A 24,510-nucleotide genomic window follows, 5' to 3' on the forward strand; every position below is an offset into this window, starting at 1 on the left:
ATAGATCAGAAATCCAACACACAGTGTCAGCAGGGCTGTGCTCCTTTCTGGAGGCTCTAGAAGACAATTCACTCAGTTGCCTTTTCTAGCTTCCAGAGGCTGCCTCAAGTCCTTGGCTCATTGTCCCCTTCTTCCACCTCCAAAGCCAGCAGCATGGCATCTATCTGACCCTGTTCCCATCCTCACATCTTTTTCTCTGATTCTCTCTTTTGCCTACCTTTCACTTTTAAGGACCGTTGTGATTACATTCGAGCCACCCAGATAATCCAAGATGATCTCTTTATTTGTAGGTCAGCTAATTAGCAATATTAATTCTGCTTTGCCTGGAACCCAACATATTCATATTTCAAGGATTAATCCTGGACATCTTGCGGGGTGGGGGGGGGGGGGTCAGGCATCATTCTGCCTGCCATGGGCGGGTATGTAAATTATTACAAATGTTATATCTTCTATCATTTTATGAGCTAAATTGTTTTTCTCCACCTGATAAAGCATGAACCAGCAAGAGCACAGGACTTTTCAAGAAGGATGTTTTCAATGCTCTTTTCAATGTTAGAAGCATCGATACCCAGAGATTCTCAAAGCCCTTGTTATAATCCTCTTTTCTTCCATAAAATATTTGTATCTTCCTAATAGTCACAAGAAATAAGATCTAAGTCCAATCTACCTTCCAGAAAACTGTCTTTACTTTTTTAAACCCATGACATCTACACCATCCAAGAGTTTTCTTGCCTATGGGGTCATCAACATTCAAATCTAGAGAAAATCTGTTTAAACTCATGTGCTATAACACAAATCTTAGAAATGGCTTTCATTTTCTAAGAAATTCTCACCCTAGCAGGATATCCAGTATGTCTGTATTTTAAGCTGAGAAAGGAAACAAAGGAATGCTAGGATTTCCTGAAAGCTTTCCTACTATATCAATGGGATGAGCATGCCGCAGCCAACTGACCAATAAATCTCAACTTTTTCATGGATGGTAGGACAAAAGACTCAATAGGTGAGCCGCTGTATTTGTTTCCACTTGATTTTGTGGTGAGTTGGAGAGGGGAGTTACTAAAATAAATTAAGAGAATGGTACAGCCTATGTAAGTGGCAGAAGTTAGATTTAAATAACTTTCAGAAGAAACAAAAGTGTGGGAAAAATCATGCTATGAGTTTAAGAGTGACATTTAAGTGTTACTGCTGTAAGAGACCAGCACCTGGCATTGAGCTATGGTGACCACTGTTAAGATGCTGTGAGGCCCTCGTCTAAGGTTAGATTCTAGAATTTGCTCCTAAGAACTCTCTGCTCACAACCCTCTGTACTTGGACCTGAAAGAGCAGAGGGAAGATATTATAAAATTTGCCTCCCACTAAAAGAGAAGGAAGTAATGGAACCTCATGAGCACTGCATGCCAGTGAAATCTAGGAATCTTGGGCAAGTGCATAGTCTAATTCCAGAACTAAATTAAAAAATTATTTTTAAATGAGGTTTAACATCTCAAAATACTTACCCAGCTTCTCATGCTAAGAAAGCATTTGAGAGCTGAATGTATTGTGTTACGAGCTTTTGAAAGAAGGTTTACTATGACCACCTCACAGCTTCTAGGGGAAAAAAAGATTTTTCTTAAAAGTGTACATGCACTCAAGAAAATGAGAATAAAGCCACAAAGGCGAAGAAAATATTTTCAAAAGACATATATGATAAAGAACTATTATCCAAAATATACAAAAACTCTTAAAATTCAACAGTAAGAAATTGCACAACATGATTTAAAAATGGGCAAAAAGAACTTCCAGTTTCCAGTCCAGCATGTAAAGAGCTTACAAATAGCCACGCACCCTAACAAGCGAAAAGCTGACGAAACTGGAAAATGAACAACTATTCTCAGATCCATCAGAAAAGTAAGGCCACAGGGCAAACCACTGCTCCTTACTGAAGAGACAGACAGGCAGATACAATGAATCATAACTTATCGGAGCAGAAATCTCCATGGGAACCAGTCCCAGGGTAGGAAAACCTGAATTGTAATTGATGAATTGCTGGAGGCTCAGTGTGGACAAGACTAAGAGAGAGAAACTACAGGGGGACCCAGTCACAGAGAGGCTGCCACACTTTGGTGAGTTTTACCTCCATGAACTTGACCAGCTTCCCATGAAAATATCAGAGAAATGTCTCCTGGTACTTCTAACATGGAAAGGTGAAAAGGAACCATCTTGAAATACACCAGAGTACTTCATTCATAAGAACACCTGCTCTCAGGAAAACAATTTTACCAGAGCCTCATCTACCCAGGGAAAGGAAAATAGGCCTTCTCTAGCCTTAGTTGCTAGCTGATAAGTTGTTTAGTTGCTTTTTCTCATTCTACCTGAGGCAGGTACTAAGAGCCAAACAGCAAAAATCCATCCTGAGAAAACAAGGTCAGTAGAGAGCCAGGGGTCCAGCCACAGCAGGGGTATATTTTTGGAGTCTAATTCACTTTCCTCTCTCTTTTCTTTCTTTCTTTTTTTTTTTAAGGAAAACATTAGTTCAGTTCCAAGTCATGTGGGACAGAGGTGAGGGGGGACATTAGTCCAAGGGAGGAACTCCTGTAGGAACCCCTCCAGGTCCTAGGGGGGTCCTTGCTGAGGGAAATACCCATCTCCAGGTCCCTCCACATTAGTTATCCTTTCCCTAAGGGACAGGAGGAGAAAAAACAACAAAGCAACTAAGAAGCACTGGTGAAGTTCATGGTCCAGGGGCAGAGGCTCACGGTTAGACTGAACCTAATCATAAAACTGTAGAATGCTTCCCTTTCCCCCACATTACAAGTACATTATGAAAGATTGATTTCCTTTTACTGGGTACATCATATCCACCTCTCATCAAAATATTACAAGGCATGTTAAAAACAATAACAACAACAACAAAACCCCATCACGTTTTGCTGAACAAGCATCAGAACCAGAGTCAGATATAGCAGGAATGGTAGAATTATCAGATTAGGAATTTCTTTTAACTATGAACAACATGCTAAGGAATTGAATGGAAAAAATAGACAATATACAAGGACAGATGGATAATGCAAGCAGAGAAATGAAAATTTAACATTTTTTTAAAGAAATGCTAGAAATCAAAACATTGTAACAGAAATGAAGAATGCCTTTTACGGACCCATTAATAGATGGGCATGGCTGAAGAAAGACTCTCTACACTTGAGAATATAAAAATAGATACTTCTAAAACTGAAAAGCAAACCAACAAACAAAAACAAACAATACCCCCTCCCAAAAAAAACAGAGTATCAAGCACTATGGGACAATTACAAAAGGTATAATATATGTGTAATGGGAATACCAAGTGGAGAAGAAACAGAAATAATATTTGAAGGAATAATGAAGGAATAATAATGAATGCGAATTTCCCCAAATTAATGTCAGACACAAAACCACCAATCCAAGAAGCTCAGAAAACACCAAGAAGAATAAATGCCAAAAATACCACACCTAGGCATATCATATTCAAACTTCAGAAAATCAAGACAAAGAAAAATCTTGAAAAAAGCCACAGCAAACAAAATAAAACAAAAAACACTTTACCTATAAGGGAACAAAAATCAGAATTATATTCAATTCTTCTCAGAGGCTAAGCAAGAAGAAAGTGAATGGCAATATTTAACATGTTGAGAGAAAACCCCACCAACCTAGAATTCTGTACTCTTCAAAACTATCCTTCAAAAGTGAAGGAGAAATAAAACTTTCTCAAATGAACAAAAACAAAAATTGAGGGAATTTTTAGCCAGTAGACCTGCCTTGCAAGAAATGTTAAAAGAAGTTCCTCAGAGAGAAGGAACATGATATAGGTCAGAAATTCATATCTACATAAAATTCACACAAGAAAAAGCAGACACTCTGAATAGACCTATATTAAAGAAATTGGATCAATAATCAATATCCTTCCAAAACAGAAAGCATCAGGTCCAGATGGGTTCACTGGTAAAGTCTACCAACATTTAAGGAAGAAATTATATCAATCTCTAAAACATCTTCCAGAAACCAGGATCGGAGGGACTACTTCCTAACTCATTCTATAATGAGTTGGCCATTCTATAGGCCAGTATTAACCTAAAACCAAAACTAGACAAAGACGTTATATGAAAAGAAAACTACAGACCAGTATCTCTCATGAATACAGATACAAATATTCTCAAAAAATTAACAAATCAAATCCAACAGTGTAAAAAAGAATTATACACCATAACCAAATTGGATTTATTCCAAGTAGAGAAAACTGGTTCACATTTGAAAACCAGTTAATGTAATCCATAACATCAATAGGTTAATAAAAAAAAAAAATCACATGATCATATCAACAGATACAGAAAAAGTATATGACAAAATCAAACATTCATTTGTGATGAAACTCTCAACAGACTAGGAATAGGGAAAAATTTCCTCAACTTGATAAATAACATCTATAAACATCTACAGGTAACATATTTAACAATGAGAAACTCAAAGCTTTCCCACTAAGATCAGGAACAAGGGAAGATGTCATCTCTCACCACTGGTTTTAAACATTGTACTGGAAATTCTAGCTAATACAAAAAGCAAAAACAAAACCAAGAAAAGGAAGTAAAAGTATACACATTTGTAAGAAAAAAATAAAACTATCTTTCTTTGCACACTGACATGATTATCTATGTGGAAAATCTGAAAAAATCAACCAAAACCTCTGGGAATGAAAAAGTGATTATAGGGGCGCCTGGGTGGCTCAGTCGGTTAAGTGGCCGACTTCAGCTCAGGTCATGATTTCGCGGTCCGTGAGTTCAAGCCCCGTGTCAGGCTCTGTGCTGACAGGTCAGAGCCTGGAGCCTGTTTCGGATTCTGTGTCTCCCTCTCTCTGACCCTCCCCCGTTCATGCTCTGTCTCTCTCTGTCTCAAAAATAAAAATAAACGTTAAAAAAAATTAAAAAAAAAAACAAGAAAAAGTGATTATAGTAAGATTGCAGAATACAAGGTTAACGTGCAAGTTAATTGCTTTCCTATATACCAGCAATGAACAAGTGGAATTTGAAATTAAGAACACATTACATTAGCACTTCCCCCAAAATAAAATACCTGTGTATAAATCTTAAAAAAAATGCAAGGGATTTTACAATCCTTTACAATCCTAAACTACAAAACTCTTATGAAAGATATCAAAGAAGAACTAAATAGAGAAATGTTCCATATTCATGGATAGGAAGACTCAATGTTGCCAAGATGTCAGTTCTTCCCAACTTGGATCTATAAATTTAACCCATTCTCAATCAAAATCCCAGCAAGTTAATTTGTGGATATTGAGAAATGGATTCTAAAGTTTATTTGGAGAGGCAAAAGACCCAGAACGACCAATTCAATATAGAAGGAGAATAAACAAAGTCTTAGGACTGATGCTACCTGACTTCAAGACTTACTGTATACGACTACAGTAATCAAGACGATATGGTACTGGTGAAAACAAATAGATCAGTGGAGCAGAAGAGAGAACCAGAAATAAACCCACACGAATACAGTCAACTCATCTTCAACAAAGGAGCAAAAGCAATACAATGGAACAAAGATAGTCTTTTCAACAAATGATGAGTGATAGAAGAACTGGATATCCACATGCAAAAAAAATTAATCTAGACAGACATTACACCTTTCATAAAAATCAACTCAAAGTGGATCACAGACCTAAATGTAAAACAAGCTATAAAACTTCTAGACAATTACTTAGGAGAAAACTCAGATGACCTTGGATATAACAATGTCCTTTTATTTCTTTTTTTTAATGTTTAATTTTTGAGAGAAAATGAATACAGGAGTCATGAGCAGTTTGTCCACCATTATATTCAGACCATGGAATGTTATTCAGCACTAAAAAGAAATGAGCTATTAAGCTGTGAAAAGACATGGAGAAGCTTAATTACATGCTACTAAGTGAAAGAAGTCAATCTGAGAAGGCTACATACCGTATGATTCCAACTATATTACATTCTGGAAAAGGCAAAACTATGGAGGCAGTGAAAAGATCAGTGATTATCAGGGACTGGGGTGGGGGAAGGGAGAGATGAACAGGCAGAACACTGAGGATTTTTAGGGCAGTGAAACTATTCTGTATGATACTATAATAATGGATACATGTCATTACACATTTGTTTAAACCCACAGAACATACAACACCAAGTGTGAACGCTAATGTAAACTATGGATTTTGGGCAATAATGATGTGTCAATGATTGTAACAAATGTACCACTCTAGTGGGGGATGTTGACAGTGGGGGTATGTGTGGGGGCAGGAAGTATGTGGAAAATCTCTAAACTTTCCACAATTTTTGCTATGAACTTTAAACTTCTATTAAAAATAGTCTTTTTAAAATAATTTTTTTAATTTTGTTAAGGTTTCATTTTATATTTTTTGAGAGAGAAAGACAGAGAGAGAGAGAAGCAGAGCATGAGTAGTGGAGGGGCAGAGAGACGGAGACAGAATCTGAAGCAGGCTCCAGGCTCCGAGCTGTCAGCATAGAGCCTGATGCGGAGCTGAAACTCACAAGCAGTGAGATCATGACCTGAGCCTAAGTTGGACTTAACTGACTGAGCCACTCAGGTGCCCCTATTTTAGAAAAAAATTTTTTTAATGTTTATCTTTGAAGGAGAGAGAGAACGTGTGTGGGAGCAGGAAAGGGGCAGAGAGAGAGGGAGACAGAGGATACGAAGCGGGCCCTGCACTGACAGCAGAGAGCCCTATGTGGGGCTCGAACCCACAAACGGTGAGATCATGACCTGCGCCAAAGTCAGACACTTAACTGACCGACCTACCCAGGTGCCCGCCAAAATAGTCTTTTAAAGTACTGCGTTGACAATAATGGTACAAGTCTTTGGATTTGTCTATCCCATTAAATGGGTGCAGATTCTGGGTAATGCTCACTATTGTACCTTCCAACGCAAGGGCTCATGACAGACATGAGTAACATATAAAGCATTCTTTACTTGTTAGATGGTTCCTAAGTACCTACTGCCACAAACCATTCCTCTCTAAGGATTCAGCTGTGAACAAGACAGACATGGTCGCTAAGTAGGGAAGACAGTCAAGAAATGAGAAAGATAAATAAGAAAGATAATTTCAAAAGTATTAAGCTCCATGAAGAAATCAAAACTAACGGTAATCTCCTAAGCACTTAATATTTGCCAGCCACTATACTAAGAACTTCATATTATTGAGCTTAAGCCTCATAATAACTCTATATTAGGGTTATTGTTCATTCTAATGTTAGAGATAAGGAACCTGAAGCTAGTAAGATAAAGTAACTTGTCCAATGTTGCAGAGCAAGTCAGGAGTACAAAACTGGTATCAAATTCACTTTTGACTCCTGAACCCGTTACACTCTATGCTTAGCACATGAATCTCAAAACTAAACGACGGGAAAATTGCTTTTCCCATAAAGTATCCTAAAACTCTGAAAGGAAATGGAAGCATATTTGGCATTATGACAAAATCTATGGAAACAAAATATTTTCAAGCTTCATATTTTTGTAAGTTTTTATTTTAATTCCAGTTAGTTAACATACAGTGTTATATCAGTTTCCAGTGTACAATACAGTAATTTAACATTTCTATACATCACCCTGTGCTCATCACAAGTGCCCTCCATAATTCCCATCATCTACTTAACCCATTCCCCTTCCCTCTCCCCTCTGGTAATCATCAATTTGTTCTCTACAGTTAAGAGTCTGTTTCTCATTCTCTCTCTCTCTCTCTCTCTCTTTTTTTATCTTTGCTTGTTTTGTTTCTTAAATTCCACATATGAGTGAAATCATATGGTATGTCTTCCTCTGAATAACTTATTTTGTCAAGCTTTATATTTGACTGACTCTTCTCTGTGCTGTGGAGAAACTGGCTTCACTTAGTAAGATCAGCTCCATTCTTGCTGGTTATTGGTACATCCTATTTTACATATGAAGGTGTTATTATTTCAGGCATCATAAAGTATGAATTTAAGATTCCTATCTCCATAGTGATAATATATTTGCATAAATCCTCCAAAACTTTCTCATTTACTGTACTCTTGTCCTCCAAGAGGAGTCCTCTTTGGGAAGCAGCAGATTCAGGTTAGTGGATCTGGCCGGAGCACATCGAATAAACAGAAACACTCTAGACACACAGACCCAGCTGTGACCTTGATGGTCCATGACCTATTTAAACACCCCAAATCACTGGCCAACATCCAGTTTTGTTTGGGTAATATCCACCTCCCCAAATCCTCTCTTAATTGTCTCTGTCACAGAATCTAGTTCTTATGTCCCAAGGATTGTATCAATTTTAACTATACACATTGATTTGTATGGTGATTTAATGTTACTCTTCCCCACTAGCCATAAAGTATGAAGAATACAGGAGTCATGACCAGTTTGTCTACCATATACACAGCACCTTGTACAGTATAGGATGTGGTACATATTAAACATCTGGTAACTATCATTTGAATAGACGAATGAACAGGAACACTGATGTTCAAGTGAATTGCTCACAACTATGTGAAGAGAGTAATGTAGTTTCCAAGGAAAATCAATTGAGGATAGCTGAGGGGTATCCCCAAATCAGCCCTTCCTTTAAAATGGCATTAACAAATCAAGGGAAGTGATATGGTATGCTTAGAAAGAGATTCTAAATCAGAAAGAGGTAGGTTTTAATTCCAGCTCTGCCACTCACTGATTAAATGTTTCTGGGCCTCAATTTTCTCATCTGCAAACATGGGGGGTGGGTAATATAATGATAAATAAACTGAGATAAAGCCTGTGAAAACGCATGGCCAGAAAACATGGATAGAGGAAGTAAGTTCAAAGAGCCACTGAGTTAGTCTCTTCTCTGTGACCTAAGCAAGCAAATTCAAGTCAGATTGGTCTGAAAGTACCATGTTTATGGATGCCTTCCACCTTTATCCTCTCCAAAGGTCCTCTACTGGAAGAATTCAGTTGCTACCAAGAGTCAGTTCAGATTTGCCCAGTCCTTCCCAAACTGTGAACTGAGCGCCAATAGTGACTTACCAAAAGTTTCTGGAGACCTATTCACCACTATTGTTTGTCTTTGGAAGTCTTCTTACTTCTGATATGAAAGTTACAGATCAAGGAGAATGATCAAGAATAGGCCAAAAGTAGCTAATGACAGCTGTCTGAAGTAAAATCTAGCTATGTGTATAAACATTTCATGGTCCTCAGTGAGGGTCACTAGCTGAGACAGGATTCTCCCTACATTTGAGGTTAAGTATTTTCAGTGGTACCTAACTCCCTTACTTTTTTTAAGGGTATGGTGGAAAGAATACATGTTTAAGTAGAATGTATGTGTGAAGTTAGAGAAAACAAAATCACAAAGGCCTAACACAAAGAGCTAAGCCATAATCCAAAACTTTCTCTTAGGTTAAAAATGAAGTCTGTGAGCCCTAGAATTAACTGAACCATGTGAGAAGCACAGAAAACTGGATTCTTGGTGAACTGCTGACAACTCCAAGTAAGAGATAAAGCAAACGCATGGAATTAGCCATATATGACTTCAAGCTGCTTTCTATTGGTCAATCACAAGGACTCATGTTAGCAGAATGAAAAAACGTATATAAAAGGACTTTTTTAATTACATAAAGCTCCATACAAGAAAAGCCACATGATTGGAAGTCTTAAGGAAAATCAAAGTTCGACTTCAAATAAGCTTTCCTCTGGGGGCACAAGAAAGACTACAGCACCTGCCTTCAATCCATTTTTGACTTGTTAGGATTAGCACATCCTATAGTAACTTCCCGGTGTTGATTTCACAAAAGATAAGCAATCTACTATTAAGAAACTAAGAGAAATCACAAAAAGTTATATCAGAGACTCACAAACAACTATACCACAATTTACTAACAAAAAATAGTATATCAAACTCATCTTCGGGGTAGGTAAGTTTGTGCAATTTAGTTGCTTACGTCCCAATTACAGACATGAAAACTCTCAACGGCCAATTTAAGAATCAAGTGTTTCACAGAATCTGTATTTTGGTTAAAACTGAACAAAGATGAACATCTGGTCACAAGATCTAAGTGAGTGGGAAATGGGAGAAATATTCATTTTGAAGTGCGTACATACATGGACAAATCCACATTTCCACGGAGGAAGCAAAATAAACAAGATTTATTTCTCTGAACTTCCACAGAACATGTTACAGTTTCATTTTTTACACCACCTTAAGTGGTTGTCTACTTGTTTTATGAGTGTAAGCCTTATCTTTTGCAGTAAAATACTAAGTTCTCAGGGAGTGCAACCAGGTTTTGCACAGCATATGTAACTTGAAGGGTCCTCTCTGAGAAAAAGATTACAATATTGTGAATATAAGCGATGTAGATGGTATTGCAAGTAAGTGAGGGTCCCTGGAGGTTAAGTACCAACAGCTTCACAGTAAATTCACCACAAGGGTGAAAAACGACCAAGTCCTATATTTCTGTTTCACCCAAATAGTGTCTTGCTGAGTCCCGGGTATTTTATAGGCATTTGGCACTTGTTGATTCCATTCATTTCAGAGGCAAGCAAAGGACAGGAGTAGGAGATGAAATTTAAGGCCAAGCCTTGGCTCATCCAACAGGTCAAGATAAACCTTAACTCTTTTGTTCAGTTATACCTTAAATGATAGTTTGAACTGAATGTAATTTGAATTCATGTTGATTCCGTTATTTAATAACTGTCATCCAGTTAATCTTTTAAAAATAAAAAAATGTGTACCTCCTATAAAAGAACAAAGAGAAGATTTAAAAAATCATCAAATAAACGCTGGATGTACATGAGTCACAGACTAAACACTCTAGTTCCTGTGTGTATGTCCACTACTTATGACGAACAGCTGGAATTCACGTGCGCTTCTTTACTGGCTGTGGACATCTGTGGCCTATTATCAGTAGAGCTACCCATAAGAAAAAGAGGTTGTCAATTCCAAAGAAAACTTGTAGGAGTTTTTGATGTGTTGACCTGTTTCCTCATACTGTCCGCATATACTGCATCCTTTCCATATATGTGACTAGAAGGAAAATTCATACACTTCTCCAAGCTCTATTTATAGGTGTTAATATTACACAAGCAAACAAACTATGAAAGAAATGACTTACTAATCCCACAAGTTTATACTCCAGGCTTAACATTTTTAAGAGCTTAACATTTAAAGCCCATACAAAAAAACTACAGAACTTCTTATCTATGCTGAAGTCCAGAGTTATGAGACCCAGATCAATGTATGATAAAGGATAGGCATTTTTCAATGTTCCTGAATATGAACATATGAATAAACGTTGGTCTAGATGATTTCACTCTACATTGCATCTATGAGGAAAATACCTTGAGAAAAACCCACTGTTATCAATAATCGTAAGCACATTGGAATAGAATTTTATTATTAGAGGCCTTATTTAAGACTGATAGAGATGACCACATAAAAATTATTTTAAATGTCTTCATGAAAAATATTAATGAACAACTTTTAAACCAAGGGACAAACTAGGAAAAATATTTTCAACACATGATAAACAAAAAAATAATGTCATAATATTAAACAGTTGTAAGTAGATAATAAGAGTCCCAAATAAAAAGAAGTAAAGGATATGAAAAGATGTAAACAGAAAAGCACAAAAGCCCAGTAAATGTTTTAAAGATGCTAAACCTCACTCACAAATGTAAGAAACTTAAAAAAACAATAAGCTACTTTTCAATGGACAGACGACAGTAGAGGTGGTTTCAATGGCAGAGGTGAAAATATTCACAGGTCACAAGGGTGTGGGGAAAGCAAGGGAACAGGCCGCTCATTCTCTGTGAACAGAAATGTGGTTGGTGCAACTTTCTGAAGGACAATTTAGCAATATCTTTCACATTTTATTTTATTTTTTTAATGTTTATTTATTTTTGAGACAGAGAGACAGAGGTGAGTAGGGGAGGGACAGAGAGAGAGGGAGACACAGAATCCGAAGAAGGCTCCAGGCGCTGAGCTGTCAGCACGGAGCCCGACGCGGGGCTCAAACCCATGAACTGTGAGATCATGACCTGAGCCGAAGTCGGACGCTTAACCGACTGAGCCACCCAGGTGCCCCAATATCTTTGACATTTTAAAATATTTATATATTTTGTCCTATCCACCACTCTTCTATGAAATGATCCTACAGAATTCTCACACAAGTACTTGGAAGGTTTATATTCAAAGATACTCTTTGCAGCATTGTTTAAACATTTTAAAAACAGGGGCACCCAGGTGGCTCAGTCGGTTAAGCATCTGGCTTCAGCTCATGTCATGTGATCTCAGGGCTCATGAGTTCAAGCCCCACATCAGGCTCTGTGCTGACAGCTCAGAGCCTGAAGCCTTCTTCAGATTCTGTGTCTCCCTCTCTCTCTGCACTCCTCCCCCTGCTCTTTCTCTCTCTCAAAAATAAACATTAAAAACATTTTAATACATAAAAATTTTAAAAACAAATTAAAAAACTGGAGTGAGCTTAACTGTCCACCCATAGAATAATCTACTCAATAAATACTACTAAAGCCACCAAAAAGAATATGGTAAATACATCTATATGTGATTTTGAAATGACAATAACTTACATTTCTTGAGCTTTCAATATGCCAGCCACTGTTCTAAGCCTTTCACGTATGTTAATCCTCTTAATGAATAAAAAAATCTCCAAAACAGGTAAGTAAAAAACCAAAGTTGCAGAACAGACTGTACTATGATTCTATTTATGTCATATAAAAATATATTTTTGATAAATATCATATATGAATAAATATGATATATATTTATATAAATGTGTATTTATGTACATGTATATAAGCCCAGAAAATTTGGGGAAGAATACAAAAGGAATGGTTTACAGTGATTACCCAGGAGGAATGAAAAATGTTTACTTTTTATAATTTTCTGAATTGTTTGAACTTTTCTCTATATACACGGATACTTCTATTTTTAAAATGTTAATATGTGTTATCTGCCTAATTAGATTATGGTCCAATTTTCTTCTTCCCAGTTCTACAATTTTTTAAAAGCCTAATAAAAGATATTTGGGGAAATGTAGCAATATGAGAAAACATGAATGTTTCTTTTTATACCCTTCTATGGGCACATAACACTTCAAAATTTTTTAAAAACCTAGTTAAAAGTCAGTATTCAACTACTCCAACAAAAAAAGCCTATCTCATTTCCTTTCTTATGCAGGAAACTCCAAAAATATAAGGATATAAAATGGCAATTCTCATGTCTCTAAAACAATTGTTTGGCTGATGGTTTTTCTTCCTCCCAGTATCAAGTCAATTTAATAACAATTTATTAAAAGGTCAAGTTTAATTATAAATAAGGCAAGACCAAGGAGGGGAAACAGAATTATTGATGTGTAAAATATAATATACACTGCTCTGCTATCTGTAACATATGACCTAACAACATAAACCGAGGATAATATTCAGAGAGCAGTCACTGCATTGTGATTGCTAATAATATTATCATCATCATTATATTGAAGCTGCCATCCATTAGATTCTTCCTATGGATCTAATACTGAGCTCCATACTTCACACATATTAGCATATTTAATTCTCCCAACAACTCAGTAAGATTCCTAGTCAATTGCTTATTTACTAGAATAATATAGAACTATTAAAATATGGAGAAAATTTTAGGGGGGCAAACAGTAATTGCAATCTATACACAACGGAGTATACATTTATGGCAGGTACTCCCAAATATTTCATAGAGTTTTCTATAGATTCTTCTAAGGTATATCTACCAGAAATAAACCCTAATGTGGCTCTTGAAAAGTCTTTGTGCCACCTGTTCCAAAGTCTGTTTCTTCCAGTGGGTCCTTCCTCACACATCCCTCTCAGCATACCAAGTGCAGGTGAGTCTGAAACTCAGGTCTTCACCCTGCACAAGGCCTTTCTCACGTTTCTGTCATCTCTCAAACTCCTTTGGATTCTTACCTGTCCAGCAGCAGCTCCAGCACCTCTTTGGTGGAGGCAAAGCCTCTGTATGTTGACAGAAAGATGCTGATATAGGTGAAGTCATTGTCCCCAAACGCCGTCAGCAGGTTCTCCACAAGCTTCTCCAAGGTGCCAGCTTTTATGGTCCTGATCTTACAGGTCTCATATTGACTGACTGTGTGTCCTGGAGGCAGCTGGTCCCCTTCAACCTGTACAAGAAATTCATGATTATGATCAGGCGAAATGCTCCCTAAAGGAAAACCACAATCAGTGGACCAGTGGAAGCATAGACTATCGTGTTTTCCGTGCTCTTAATTCCCCTCAAGCCACGTAAAACAATCCTCTCACCCATGGGTGTAGTAGAGTGAGGAGGTGGTGATGATATTCATGCTGCTTTATTTCATAGTGCTTACACCTGCCTCTACTTAATCCCCTATAAAGAATTAGGTTGCTGGCCTATTTTATCAAGAATGTTTTCCATGACCCCAGGATCAAGTTTAGCAAAAGTTATCAATCATCCCCTTTGTACTGTTCCATGGTAAGTTGTCAAACTCATTCTTAAAGACAGCTCCTACAGTGGTGGAGCAGACTCCTACTGGCTTTGGAGAGCTGATTGTTAAATTTTTAGGATTTGTATGAGCCGGTTGACATCATACCGCTAGGCTGAAAAATCAGGAGTATATTCAGATATCTACGGAGATCTGACCATGATCCGGTGTTCTTCAGTCCACAAGAAGCAATATCCTTCCTGATTCAGTATCATCAGCAATCAACGTAACTGACCAAGAAGTGGCTTATACCAAGCGGCCCGGGCTAACCTCTGGGGAGTAATGGGAAGGGTGGATGGGTGTATGATCTCTGATTTCTGGAGACTTGCAACGAACAAGAAAAGACATGTGCTCATGAGAAGTAGCCATCACGTGAGAATGAAATTGCAAATAATATTGGCAGGTACAACTGCACAAAACATAAGAACTGACTATTGATAAAGATATGTAAAGCTTGAACACTGAGTATGAAGAAAAACAGGGGTGTGCCTTACATCCTACAATAAATCTGCACCTAACAAATGATACAAAGATGCAATTTTCAGCTTAACTTGTCCTTCATAAGCATGAAGATGACCTACTGAGAGGATCCTTTTCTAAAGCAAATAATCATTGTCAGTAATGCAAACAATAGCCAGGCAGGTTTTGTGAATTGGAAGTTTGAATTGTTGTATGTCAGCTTTTCCTCAATTGAAATAACCAGACATGTGAAAATTGAGGAAGAGGAGCAAAGAAGAGGGAACTGAATCTCTAAATGACGACACAGTGCTAAGTAGCATGTTTGCTTTCTCTTCACCTGGCCTGCCAGATGTTAAACCACTGGAAGGAAATTAGCTGGCAAGATTGCTTCCAGTAAGACCAAAATGGTGGCGATCGCTTTTAGAAAAGGGTTAGAATAGCTTAATGTCATTATGTCTAACTGCTAACAGGACTTAACATTAAGACTCAGGCTTCCACAGTGCATGACTTTATTTCTTTATTTCATTCTCGAAGGATACTTTCACTTTACTAAGGGAGGGATCTGGTTTGGGCAAAATACCAAATGTTTCTGCAGACCTCTTCTGCCCGTTGACTCCAATCACGGCCTGATAACTGTTCTTTATCACTGTATATGTAGTTTTAAAATAGGCCTAATAGTATCCACCTATCCTCCCGGGAGTGTCAATTCACTTTAAGCTGAAACAATAAATGAAAAGGATATATGGTTTCAAAGTCTAATTACTTGTTTTACCAGTTAGTACAGTGCTGCAGTGCTGCCCTACGCGGGTGTTGGTAAAACACTAGTTCTGAAACAAAAGGTCCTGTGGTCAAGTTTGGGAACTACAGAGCAAAACAAGGTCAAATACATGTCTTTACTACAGAATTTCTTAAAGTCTTCAATATGCTAACATGTTATGAAACTCTAAGAGAGGGATACACGATCATGATACATGATCCTTCCAAATGGAGTCCCTTTACTCTCCCAGCATCTTGCAGATCATCAGGATGAACATACTTTGGAAAATGTTAGCTTAGTAAGTCACTGCGATGTGTTTAAACCATAATTCACTTTTGCCACTTTTCACTAAAAAAAAAAAAAGACCTTATAAAATACAATGTTAATTTTTATCTTCAAACATCTACATATCCCTTTGACGTCTTTCTTAATACCAAAATGTAGGGATGTTTTTTCTATGTTTTACTCAAAAGATCTGGTCCCAAACAAATGATCAGCCTGGTAATATTAAAAAGCAGCTTAAAAAATATGCTTCAGTGTCAAACGTTAACAATAATGAAAGGAATGGCTTCTCATTCTCCAGGGATATTCAAGCTCTAGTTCTAAATCAAGCTTCCTCACCTTGTGACAATGTTCCCTTACCAAACAATTTTGTAATTTGAGGATTCTCCTTTTACTCACAATGCAAATTCCACTTTACATATTTTCTTATGGAAAGTAAAAGCTCTTTAAAAGAACTGATTTTTCCCTGAGCACCGATGTAGCCAAAATTTCACACACAGAGAAAAATGTTTGTCAAAGGGCCTGATGAAGTGGGTCCCCTTTCCTGCCAGAAAGCAGAGTTGGCAGGAAGCCAAGGCTCTCCCTTGGGAATGGAATCCTGTTACTCATTAACCCAGTCGCTTCCTTTTGGTCCTCCTTTTCCTCTGGAAAAAACTCTCAATATGCTTGCCTGATCCCCATACCTCCCCAATAACAGTTTTTGTCCCTCAGTGTTTGCATCTGTACATTAGGAAGAACCGTGTTTGAGCTAACAGAATAGCTAATAAAATACTTTGACTTATTTAGATTTTAAAAATTATTGGGGCACGTCGGTGGCTCAGTCAGTTAAGCATCCGACTTCAGCTCAGGTCATGATCCCGTGGTTTGTGAGTTCGAGCCCTGCGTTGAGCTCTGTGCTGACAGCTCAGAGCTGGAGCCTGCTTTGGATTCTGTGTCCACCCTCCCCCACTCATTTGCTCTCTTTCAAAAATAAATAAACATTTAAAAAAAAAAAGAAAAATATTATTCACTAAGTGCAATGAGTAAGCATGAGTGACAATATAAAATGAAGCACAGGAATTGCTCTGGTGCCTAGAATCATTCTCACAAAAAAATTAACAAGGCACGTTAAGGTGTCAGAACACTTGCTTAATGCCATTTTCTGCACATTTGCTAAGCACCCTAATATCAACTTGCTAGAACAGAGGGAAGATTTTGAAGACGAGTTCTAATTTACCAACACTCAAGTGGAGTGTTTCTTTGTGACACAAAAATTTGGAAATTATCTGCTTGTTACTGGAATTATTTTGAAATAAAATTATATAAAAGTGAAACAGAAAACATAACTCTGCCTTATGGTCAGACTAGAGGAAAATTTGCTAAATTTTAGTTTAGCAAATTTTTTTGCAGCAATATACTCGACAGCCATAGGACCCTTTTAAGAGTTTAGGATCTCTTCTGTGTGTAATATCTCAATACCTTTGAATCCTAGTTTAAAAGAAAAGTGAGGGAGTCAGGGACCGAGCCTCGGCAGACAAGTGTTTAATAACCCAGACTCAGAGAGCAATACACGGAGGGCTGAGCCTGCCCTCTGGGTTAGCACGCTAACAGGAAACAGCTCAATCTGGATTTAATCAGAGACCATCGTCTTACTGACAAGATCATGATACCGAGGCCACAAAAATGTTTCAGGATTTTGGAGTGGGGTGGAGGGGCAATCTCTCTGCCATTAAAAGTCAGCTTTTCCTGAGAGAACATGCCTGACTCCTATGGGGTAAATATCTACAACTCTGCCCAACTGTCCTAGCTGAGGAATTTCCATAATTATTAATTCTGGCATGAGGGATGAGAGATGAAATGTGCCATATTTCAATTCTGTTGCCAGTCACGGAGAAATACACTCTTTCGCCTTCCAAAACATAAACTGTTAACAGCTTCAGTGTTTCTAACTTGAAAAAAAAAATTTCCTTCCATCAAAATAATACATCAGTCATCTGATACTTTAACAGGGGACATGCTACGTCCACAAGGTCGTTAGACTAGAGACAGTATGACGTCTTTGTCCAAGCCATGCTCAACCTTCAGAACGTCAGCTCTCAGGCATCCTGGCCTGAGCAGAAATGTAAACAGTGAGTAGTTTTCTAGTCATAACTCTCTGACAAAATCTAAAACCCACATCTAAGATTTTATAGCCTTTGGAAGGTGTGCTATACTCCTGGTTTCAAAAAACCTACCATCCAGCAACAAGAAACCACCATAGGTCAGGAAAGGCCATGACGGGATGCACGAAAGAGCTCTGCATCTGTCTGTATTGTTGCCCGGATACGTATAGATGAAATGTTCTTACCACGCAGAGGAAACAAACGCATGTGTGTATGTTATGGCACATGGCAGACTGTATGGCAAGGCCAGTGCATCTGAGTATTGTGAGCTCTTTACACATAAGGCATGGAGAGATGCAAAGCACCGTGTACAAAACCCTAGGGCAAGTGATGTCAACTTCAGTGTGAGCTTCTGGGCAGGTGATGTCAAGTTGAGTGTGAGCTTCTGCACTGTGTGAACTTTCAGGTATGAACTCAATTTTTTTCTAGGTTAAGTTTGCCAGGATGCTTAAATTTTAATTTCAGGTAAATAATGAATAACAAAATAACTTGGGGGGCATAAGTATGTCCCGTGTAATATTTAGGACCTATTCATACCGAAACATTATTTGTTGTTTATGTGAATTTTAAACTTAACCTGGCACACTGTATTTTTATCTTTATTTGGTAGCACGATGTTAAATGCATACAAAGAGTATAGCATGGATCTCTCTTTTATTTATTTGGCCACACATTAACTAACAGTACTGTGTGTCAGGCACTGTATAAGATAGTAGAGACATAAAGGTAAATAGTATGTGGTTCTGACACCCAGGTTACTGGGTCTAGTGGAGGAAACAGACACAAAGAAACCATTATGATGTGAAATGAGGGGGAAAAAAAACAACCCCCAAAACAAAAAAGGAGAGATAGATAGGCAGATACCATGGAAGAACCAGGAGGGACCCAACATACAGATGGCATCAAAAAAGGCATCCTAAATAGGGGATTCCAACACCGGGTTTTAAGTTATGAGTTAACAACGGTGGGGAGGACACAGCAGACAGAGACACCAGCACAAACAAAGACATTAAGAAAAGAGGTGTGGGCGTCTGGGTGGCTCAGTCGGCTGAGCGTCCAACTTCGGCTCAGTCATGATCTCATGGCTCATGAGTTCGAGTCCCTCATCGGGCTCTGTGCTGACAGTTCAGAGCCTGGAGCCTGCTTCAGATTCTGTGACTTCCCCTCTCTCTGCTCCTCCCCCGCGCACACTCTGTCTCTCTCTCAAAAATAAATAAACATAAAAATTTTTAAAAATAAAAGAAAAGAGGTGTGGCAGGGCACCTGGGTGGCTCAGTCAGTTAAGTATCCGACTTCGGCTCAGGTCATGATCTCATGGCTCGTGGGTTCGAGCCCTGCATCGAGCTCCGTGCTGGCAGCTCAGAGCCTAGAGCCTGCTTCCGATTCTGTGTCTCCCTCTCTCTCTGCTCCTCCCCTCTCTCTGCCCCCCCCCTCAAAAAGAAATAAACATTAAAAAATTAAAAAAAAAAAAAAAAAAAAAAAAAGAGGTGTGATGGGAGGGAACATGGCTACGGGAGCAACATGGCAAAAGGAATGGACAGGTTGGCCAGAGAGTCAGCAAGGAGCTACCTGATCATGGAGGACTCAGGTCAAATCCTAAAAAGCTTAGAGTCCATTTCCTACAGTTTTAAGCATGGTCCAAGAATTCACAGTGTGGAGGAAACATGTGATGGGAAGTTTAAAGTTGAGAAAATCAGTGAGAAAGTTGTTAATACTCCAGATGAGCAATGGTAAGGGCCTTAACTTGTGTAACGACGATAAGAATAGAGAAAGTGCTGGGTGGAGGGACATATTTAGGGAATACTCAGGAATTGTCAAGACTTGGCGAAGAGCTGGATGCAGAGGATGAAGATCTGAAAAAGAATCTGGAACATTTACGTGAGTTTTAGTGTGAATGACTGGAACGATAATCATGCCACCTATAGGAAAGAAAGTTGAGGAAGCGAAGTCAGATTTTCGTGGGGCAGAGGTACGGAATTCCAATTTACAAATGTAGAACTTGAGGGGTGCCTGGGTGGCTCAGTTGGTTGAACGTGTCTGAGTCTTGAGTTTGGCTCAGGTCATGATCTCACGGTGGTGAGATTGAGCCCCATGCTGATGATGCAGAGCCTTCTTGGGATTCACTCATTCACTCTCTCCCTCTCTCTCTGCCCCTTCCTCTGTCAAAATAAAGAAATAAACTTAAAAAAAGAGAGAGAGAGAGAAATGTAGAAGTTGAAGTGTCTTCGGGATTTTCCAATATTACAGTCCAACAGGCAGTTACAAATCTAAAAGTTGGGGAGAGGAACCTAAGATGGAAGTATGTAGACATTACATCAAGTAAAGTGGCTTTCCTCTCCCAGGCAGGCTGTGTGGAACAGGAAGAATAGAGGGCTGAGAATGGCATCTGGAAGAGTACCAAAATTAAGAAGGTTCCAGGAGCAAAGGAGCCAAAGCACTAGAAGAAGCATCTGCCCAGTGACAAACTGGCACGCCACTTGGTCTTTGGTAGCATCTCTGGGGTGAGAACTCAGAAGAAACCTCCGCTGTCAGGTTTATACACATGCCAACATAACCTTCCACCTAATGATGCAAACATACAAGGTCCAGTGAGCGCCTGCCAGAACAAGCATGTTCAACTTGCAAGAGCCAATTGTGCACACTCCTCCTCAATTCTACGTCCAATGACACCACGTTGGTATTGTGAGTTCAGTCATGGTGGAAATATTTACACCATAGAAACGGACTGGTTGCACACAAATTAGGGCTTTTGTTCTGGAGAGCTGATTTATTCAGCATACCGCTGCCCAGGAGTCCCTCTCCGATTATGTCAATGGTAAATTCAGGAGACACCTTCATTCTGGTTGAACATTTTTCTCTTTCTGTGTTCCCATCCAGTTAAGGCATTTGTGCTGTCATTGTGACCTCTGATCTCAAAGGAGATAGAAATACTGCCTCTGAACTAAGGAAAAGGTAGACATGTGAAAAGAGAAGAGGTAGAGAAGCATGTGCTTGACAAACAAACATGTTCTAAACACCTCTGATAAGATCCCCAAGAGCTGACTTGACTTGAAGCCGCATGTTCGAATGTGGTCAGGTTTCTATGACGAGTACCCTTCATCCTCAGGAAAATGCTAAGAGAACTGTAATAACAAAGGCTGTTGTTTTATCACACCGAAATCCCAGCTCCTCCACCATCCTGTCCCAGCAGGGTTCCTTAGATCACCCCTTCAGAGTCCAGGAACTCTCCTGGGGGAAACAGGAAGTTGTGTTTTCCATCTCCTAAAGACAGTAGCCCTCCTGGCTGTGAATCTGCTTGGTCCAATGTTAACCCATAACAGACTCCACCTTCCCTGACACAGATCCCTATTTCTGACATTCTGGTCCTCTTTGAAGGATTCCAAAGTCTTTATGGAGGCAGATCCAAAAATTGGGTGGATGTCAGGGAGTTTGCTACGTTTTCCAAATAAAATACTTTCACTTGTATGTGCTATTTTTCTGCCTGAAACAGAATGCTGATGACTGAGATGTTATGAATTAACCTGGGCTCCAGCCCCATTTCTGAGACTAAGCCACTATGAGCCTAGGACAATAAATTCAAGCCTCCATGTCTTGGTCATCTACTCTATGAAATACAGAAATCACATGTTATTTTGAGAAGTTCAGGGACTTAGAGCTGCATAAGGTGAGAGAAGTCTGAACTAAAAGAGTGTCTGCTGTATTTACCAAATAACAAATCATCACACAGAGTTTAGTATCCAGAATAAACTTGCAAAATTTATAACTTCCTCCTTTGCCTCTTGTTCAGAGCCCCAAATGCCCAAGGTCTTCACATCCTGAGGTCACAGGTTGACAGGTGCTCTGGCATTCTGGAACTCATTCTGTTTTTGAGCAGCCCAGCCAACCTCTGTCTGAAAAGGTCAGTAGAGGGTATGAGCTTCCACGTGACCTAATATTGTCTATGAATGAAGCCTGCTATGAATGGAAAAGCTTCCCCACAGCCCAGAAGCTTTCCCAGCCCACCATAAATCCCACAGACAGTTCCATGGGGCTTTATCTCCTTCTGAGATTTAAAGGGTTCCTTCACCAATCCTTGGGGCCTGCGGAGGGGGTGGATGGCAGGGGGTGCCAATTGCCTGAGTTTCCAAACTTAGTTTGATTCTTCTTCTCCATACCACATTAAGGAATCTCTGACCCTCCCCCACCTTCTTATGGGATTAGTTCAGTTTTAAGCCAAGTAAACATTTTGCTCCCACTATTATTGCCCCCTTTATAATGATAAAGCATAAAAATCAAAGCCCCATTATCAAAATGCCAGTAAATCACTATTCCCCTGGATTTCAGAATTCAAGTAATGACTGTCTAACATGCTTCTTTTCCCCTCCAAAACTAAATCTTTAAAGTCTATGTGGACTTATAAATTCAAATGTAAAATTTAACTTTACAGTTCCCGCAAAGCTCTGGAACATAGAGCCTCTGGCAAATACTCTAGTCCTCAGAGCTGCATTTGACACAAGTAATATTCCTAGGTCATGGGCTTGTAGAAATGGCTATCTACAGAGCAAGCAGGTATCTTTCAAGCCTACTTATCAGGTGATCCAATCTAGGGTGAGGTATGAAGAACAATTTAGTTTATCTTGAGTACATCTCTCCGAAAGATATACTGAAATAAACTGGCTTTTTTTTTCTCAGTAGATTTTACTCTTCATAATCTGTAAATCAATTCTAAGAAAACCATCCTCATGCCCTAAATGAAAAGGAAGAGAAGAGAGGGTTAATAGGTATTTACTGAGCAGTTATGGGGCAGATGCTCAATCTTTACAAAAATCTTCTGGTACGAATTATTCTCACTTTACTGTAGGAACCTGAGGTTTGGAGAAGTGAGGGATTTGGCCCAAAGTTACCCAGCCCATTAGCCTAATGTGAGAGAGTCAGGGTATAAAACCAGCCCTGTCTTTCTATTACAGTGTGTTGTGTTAAAACACAAAGCAACACAATAGTGGGTATTCAAACCCCGATTTGTATACCCAAGACTATTACAATTCAATAGCCCAGAATCTCCATACTTCATAGGATTGTTGTAAGAAAGAGACAAAATTAGATAACAGATCTGAAGGCATGTTGCACAGTTGCAAGAACTATTCAGGATCCTACAGATAAAAGAAACGAAGATATTGTGTGTTATACTAAAATCCTCTTTTCAATTTTTTCCCCTACCCCAGTAACTTTCACCAAAAGTTAGGACTGACTGCATCAAATGCTCTATGGTATTATGCCTCTTACCTCCTGACACGGACTGAAACCTTTAATAAGCACTATGGGGGAAAACGTTGGTTTAGTGCTAAACACCCTCTCTGGAGGAAAACAAAAATCCCCCTCATTGTTACAGTTTCTTAGATGAGTAAATTGAGCCTAAGAAGGACAAATGACTTCCCCCAAGGGCTCAAAAGGAGCCAGGAAAACAATGTCAGTAACCTGTATGAGAAGCTGCTGGATAAGACAGCCTAAGAACCCACGGGGAACACTGACGTTCTCCTCTGATTTCCAGATTATTAATTAATTTGCCTAACTGCTAGGTTTATAAACCTCTCTAGTCAAGAGATCATTTCCTTGTATCTTTAGAGAGAAAGGAAAACGCAAGTAGAATGGCAATATGATTGACTGTAGGATACAGCCAAAGTGGCAGGTTTGTAAATGCTGACACTCAGTAAAAATAAAGAAGGCAGAGCGTAGAAAGCACTGATAGCTGGCAAGAACACTGATCCAATTTCTCCAAACGAACAGAAACTGAAAGAGTAACCATTTTGTTTGATAGATTTAACGTGTCAAAAATATATGTAAAAAGACAGGTGTGTCAGTTGCAAAGAAAATATTTGTCTTCTTAATAATATGCTCATCGGGGCGCCTGGGTGGCTCGGTCGGTTAAGCGTCTGACTTCGGCTCAGGTCATGATCTCACGGTCCGTGAGTTCGAGCCCCGCGTCGGGCTCTGTGCTGACAGCTCAGAGCCTGGAGCCTGTTTCAGATTCTGTGTCTCCCTCTCTCTCTGCCCCTCCCCTGTTCATGCTCTGCCTCTCTCTGTCTCAAAAATAAATAAACATTAAAAAAAAGAAGGATCAAGTAGCTGTCTCCACCTTACTGCAGTCTACTTAGAATTGTTTAAAAAAAAAAAAATATGCTCATCATTCCCATCGCTCATGACCCACTCTTGAAATCAAGTCAGTAGAAACAGTATTAAAAGCACTTCCATCGTGCAAAGAACCTAAGTGAGGTGCTAAGGGAATCTATGAAGGAAATAAGGGACTGTATTCTTTAAAAACCTAACAGTGGAGATTATAAAATATAAATGCGAAATTTTTCACTTCATGGCTTGGAAGCAAAGAGAT

General features: G+C 38.9%; 1 protein-coding gene across 3 annotated transcripts in view; it reads right to left on the reverse strand.

Moving 5' to 3' along the window:
- Positions 1–24,510, reverse strand: part of RGL1 (ral guanine nucleotide dissociation stimulator like 1) — a 256,632-nt gene that overhangs the window by 72,362 nt on the left and 159,760 nt on the right. For all 3 annotated transcript variants that reach the window (XM_060643730.3, XM_060643729.3, XM_060643728.3), the window contains one exon: positions 13,960–14,168. In XM_060643730.3, the coding sequence (XP_060499713.1) occupies positions 13,960–14,168 (209 nt within the window). The remainder of the gene's footprint in view (positions 1–13,959; positions 14,169–24,510) is intronic.

Source organism: Panthera onca, chromosome F1 (genome assembly GCF_046562875.1).
Source record: "Panthera onca isolate mPanOnc1 chromosome F1, mPanOnc1 haplotype 2, whole genome shotgun sequence".
Classification (NCBI taxonomy): Eukaryota; Metazoa; Chordata; class Mammalia; order Carnivora; family Felidae; genus Panthera; species Panthera onca.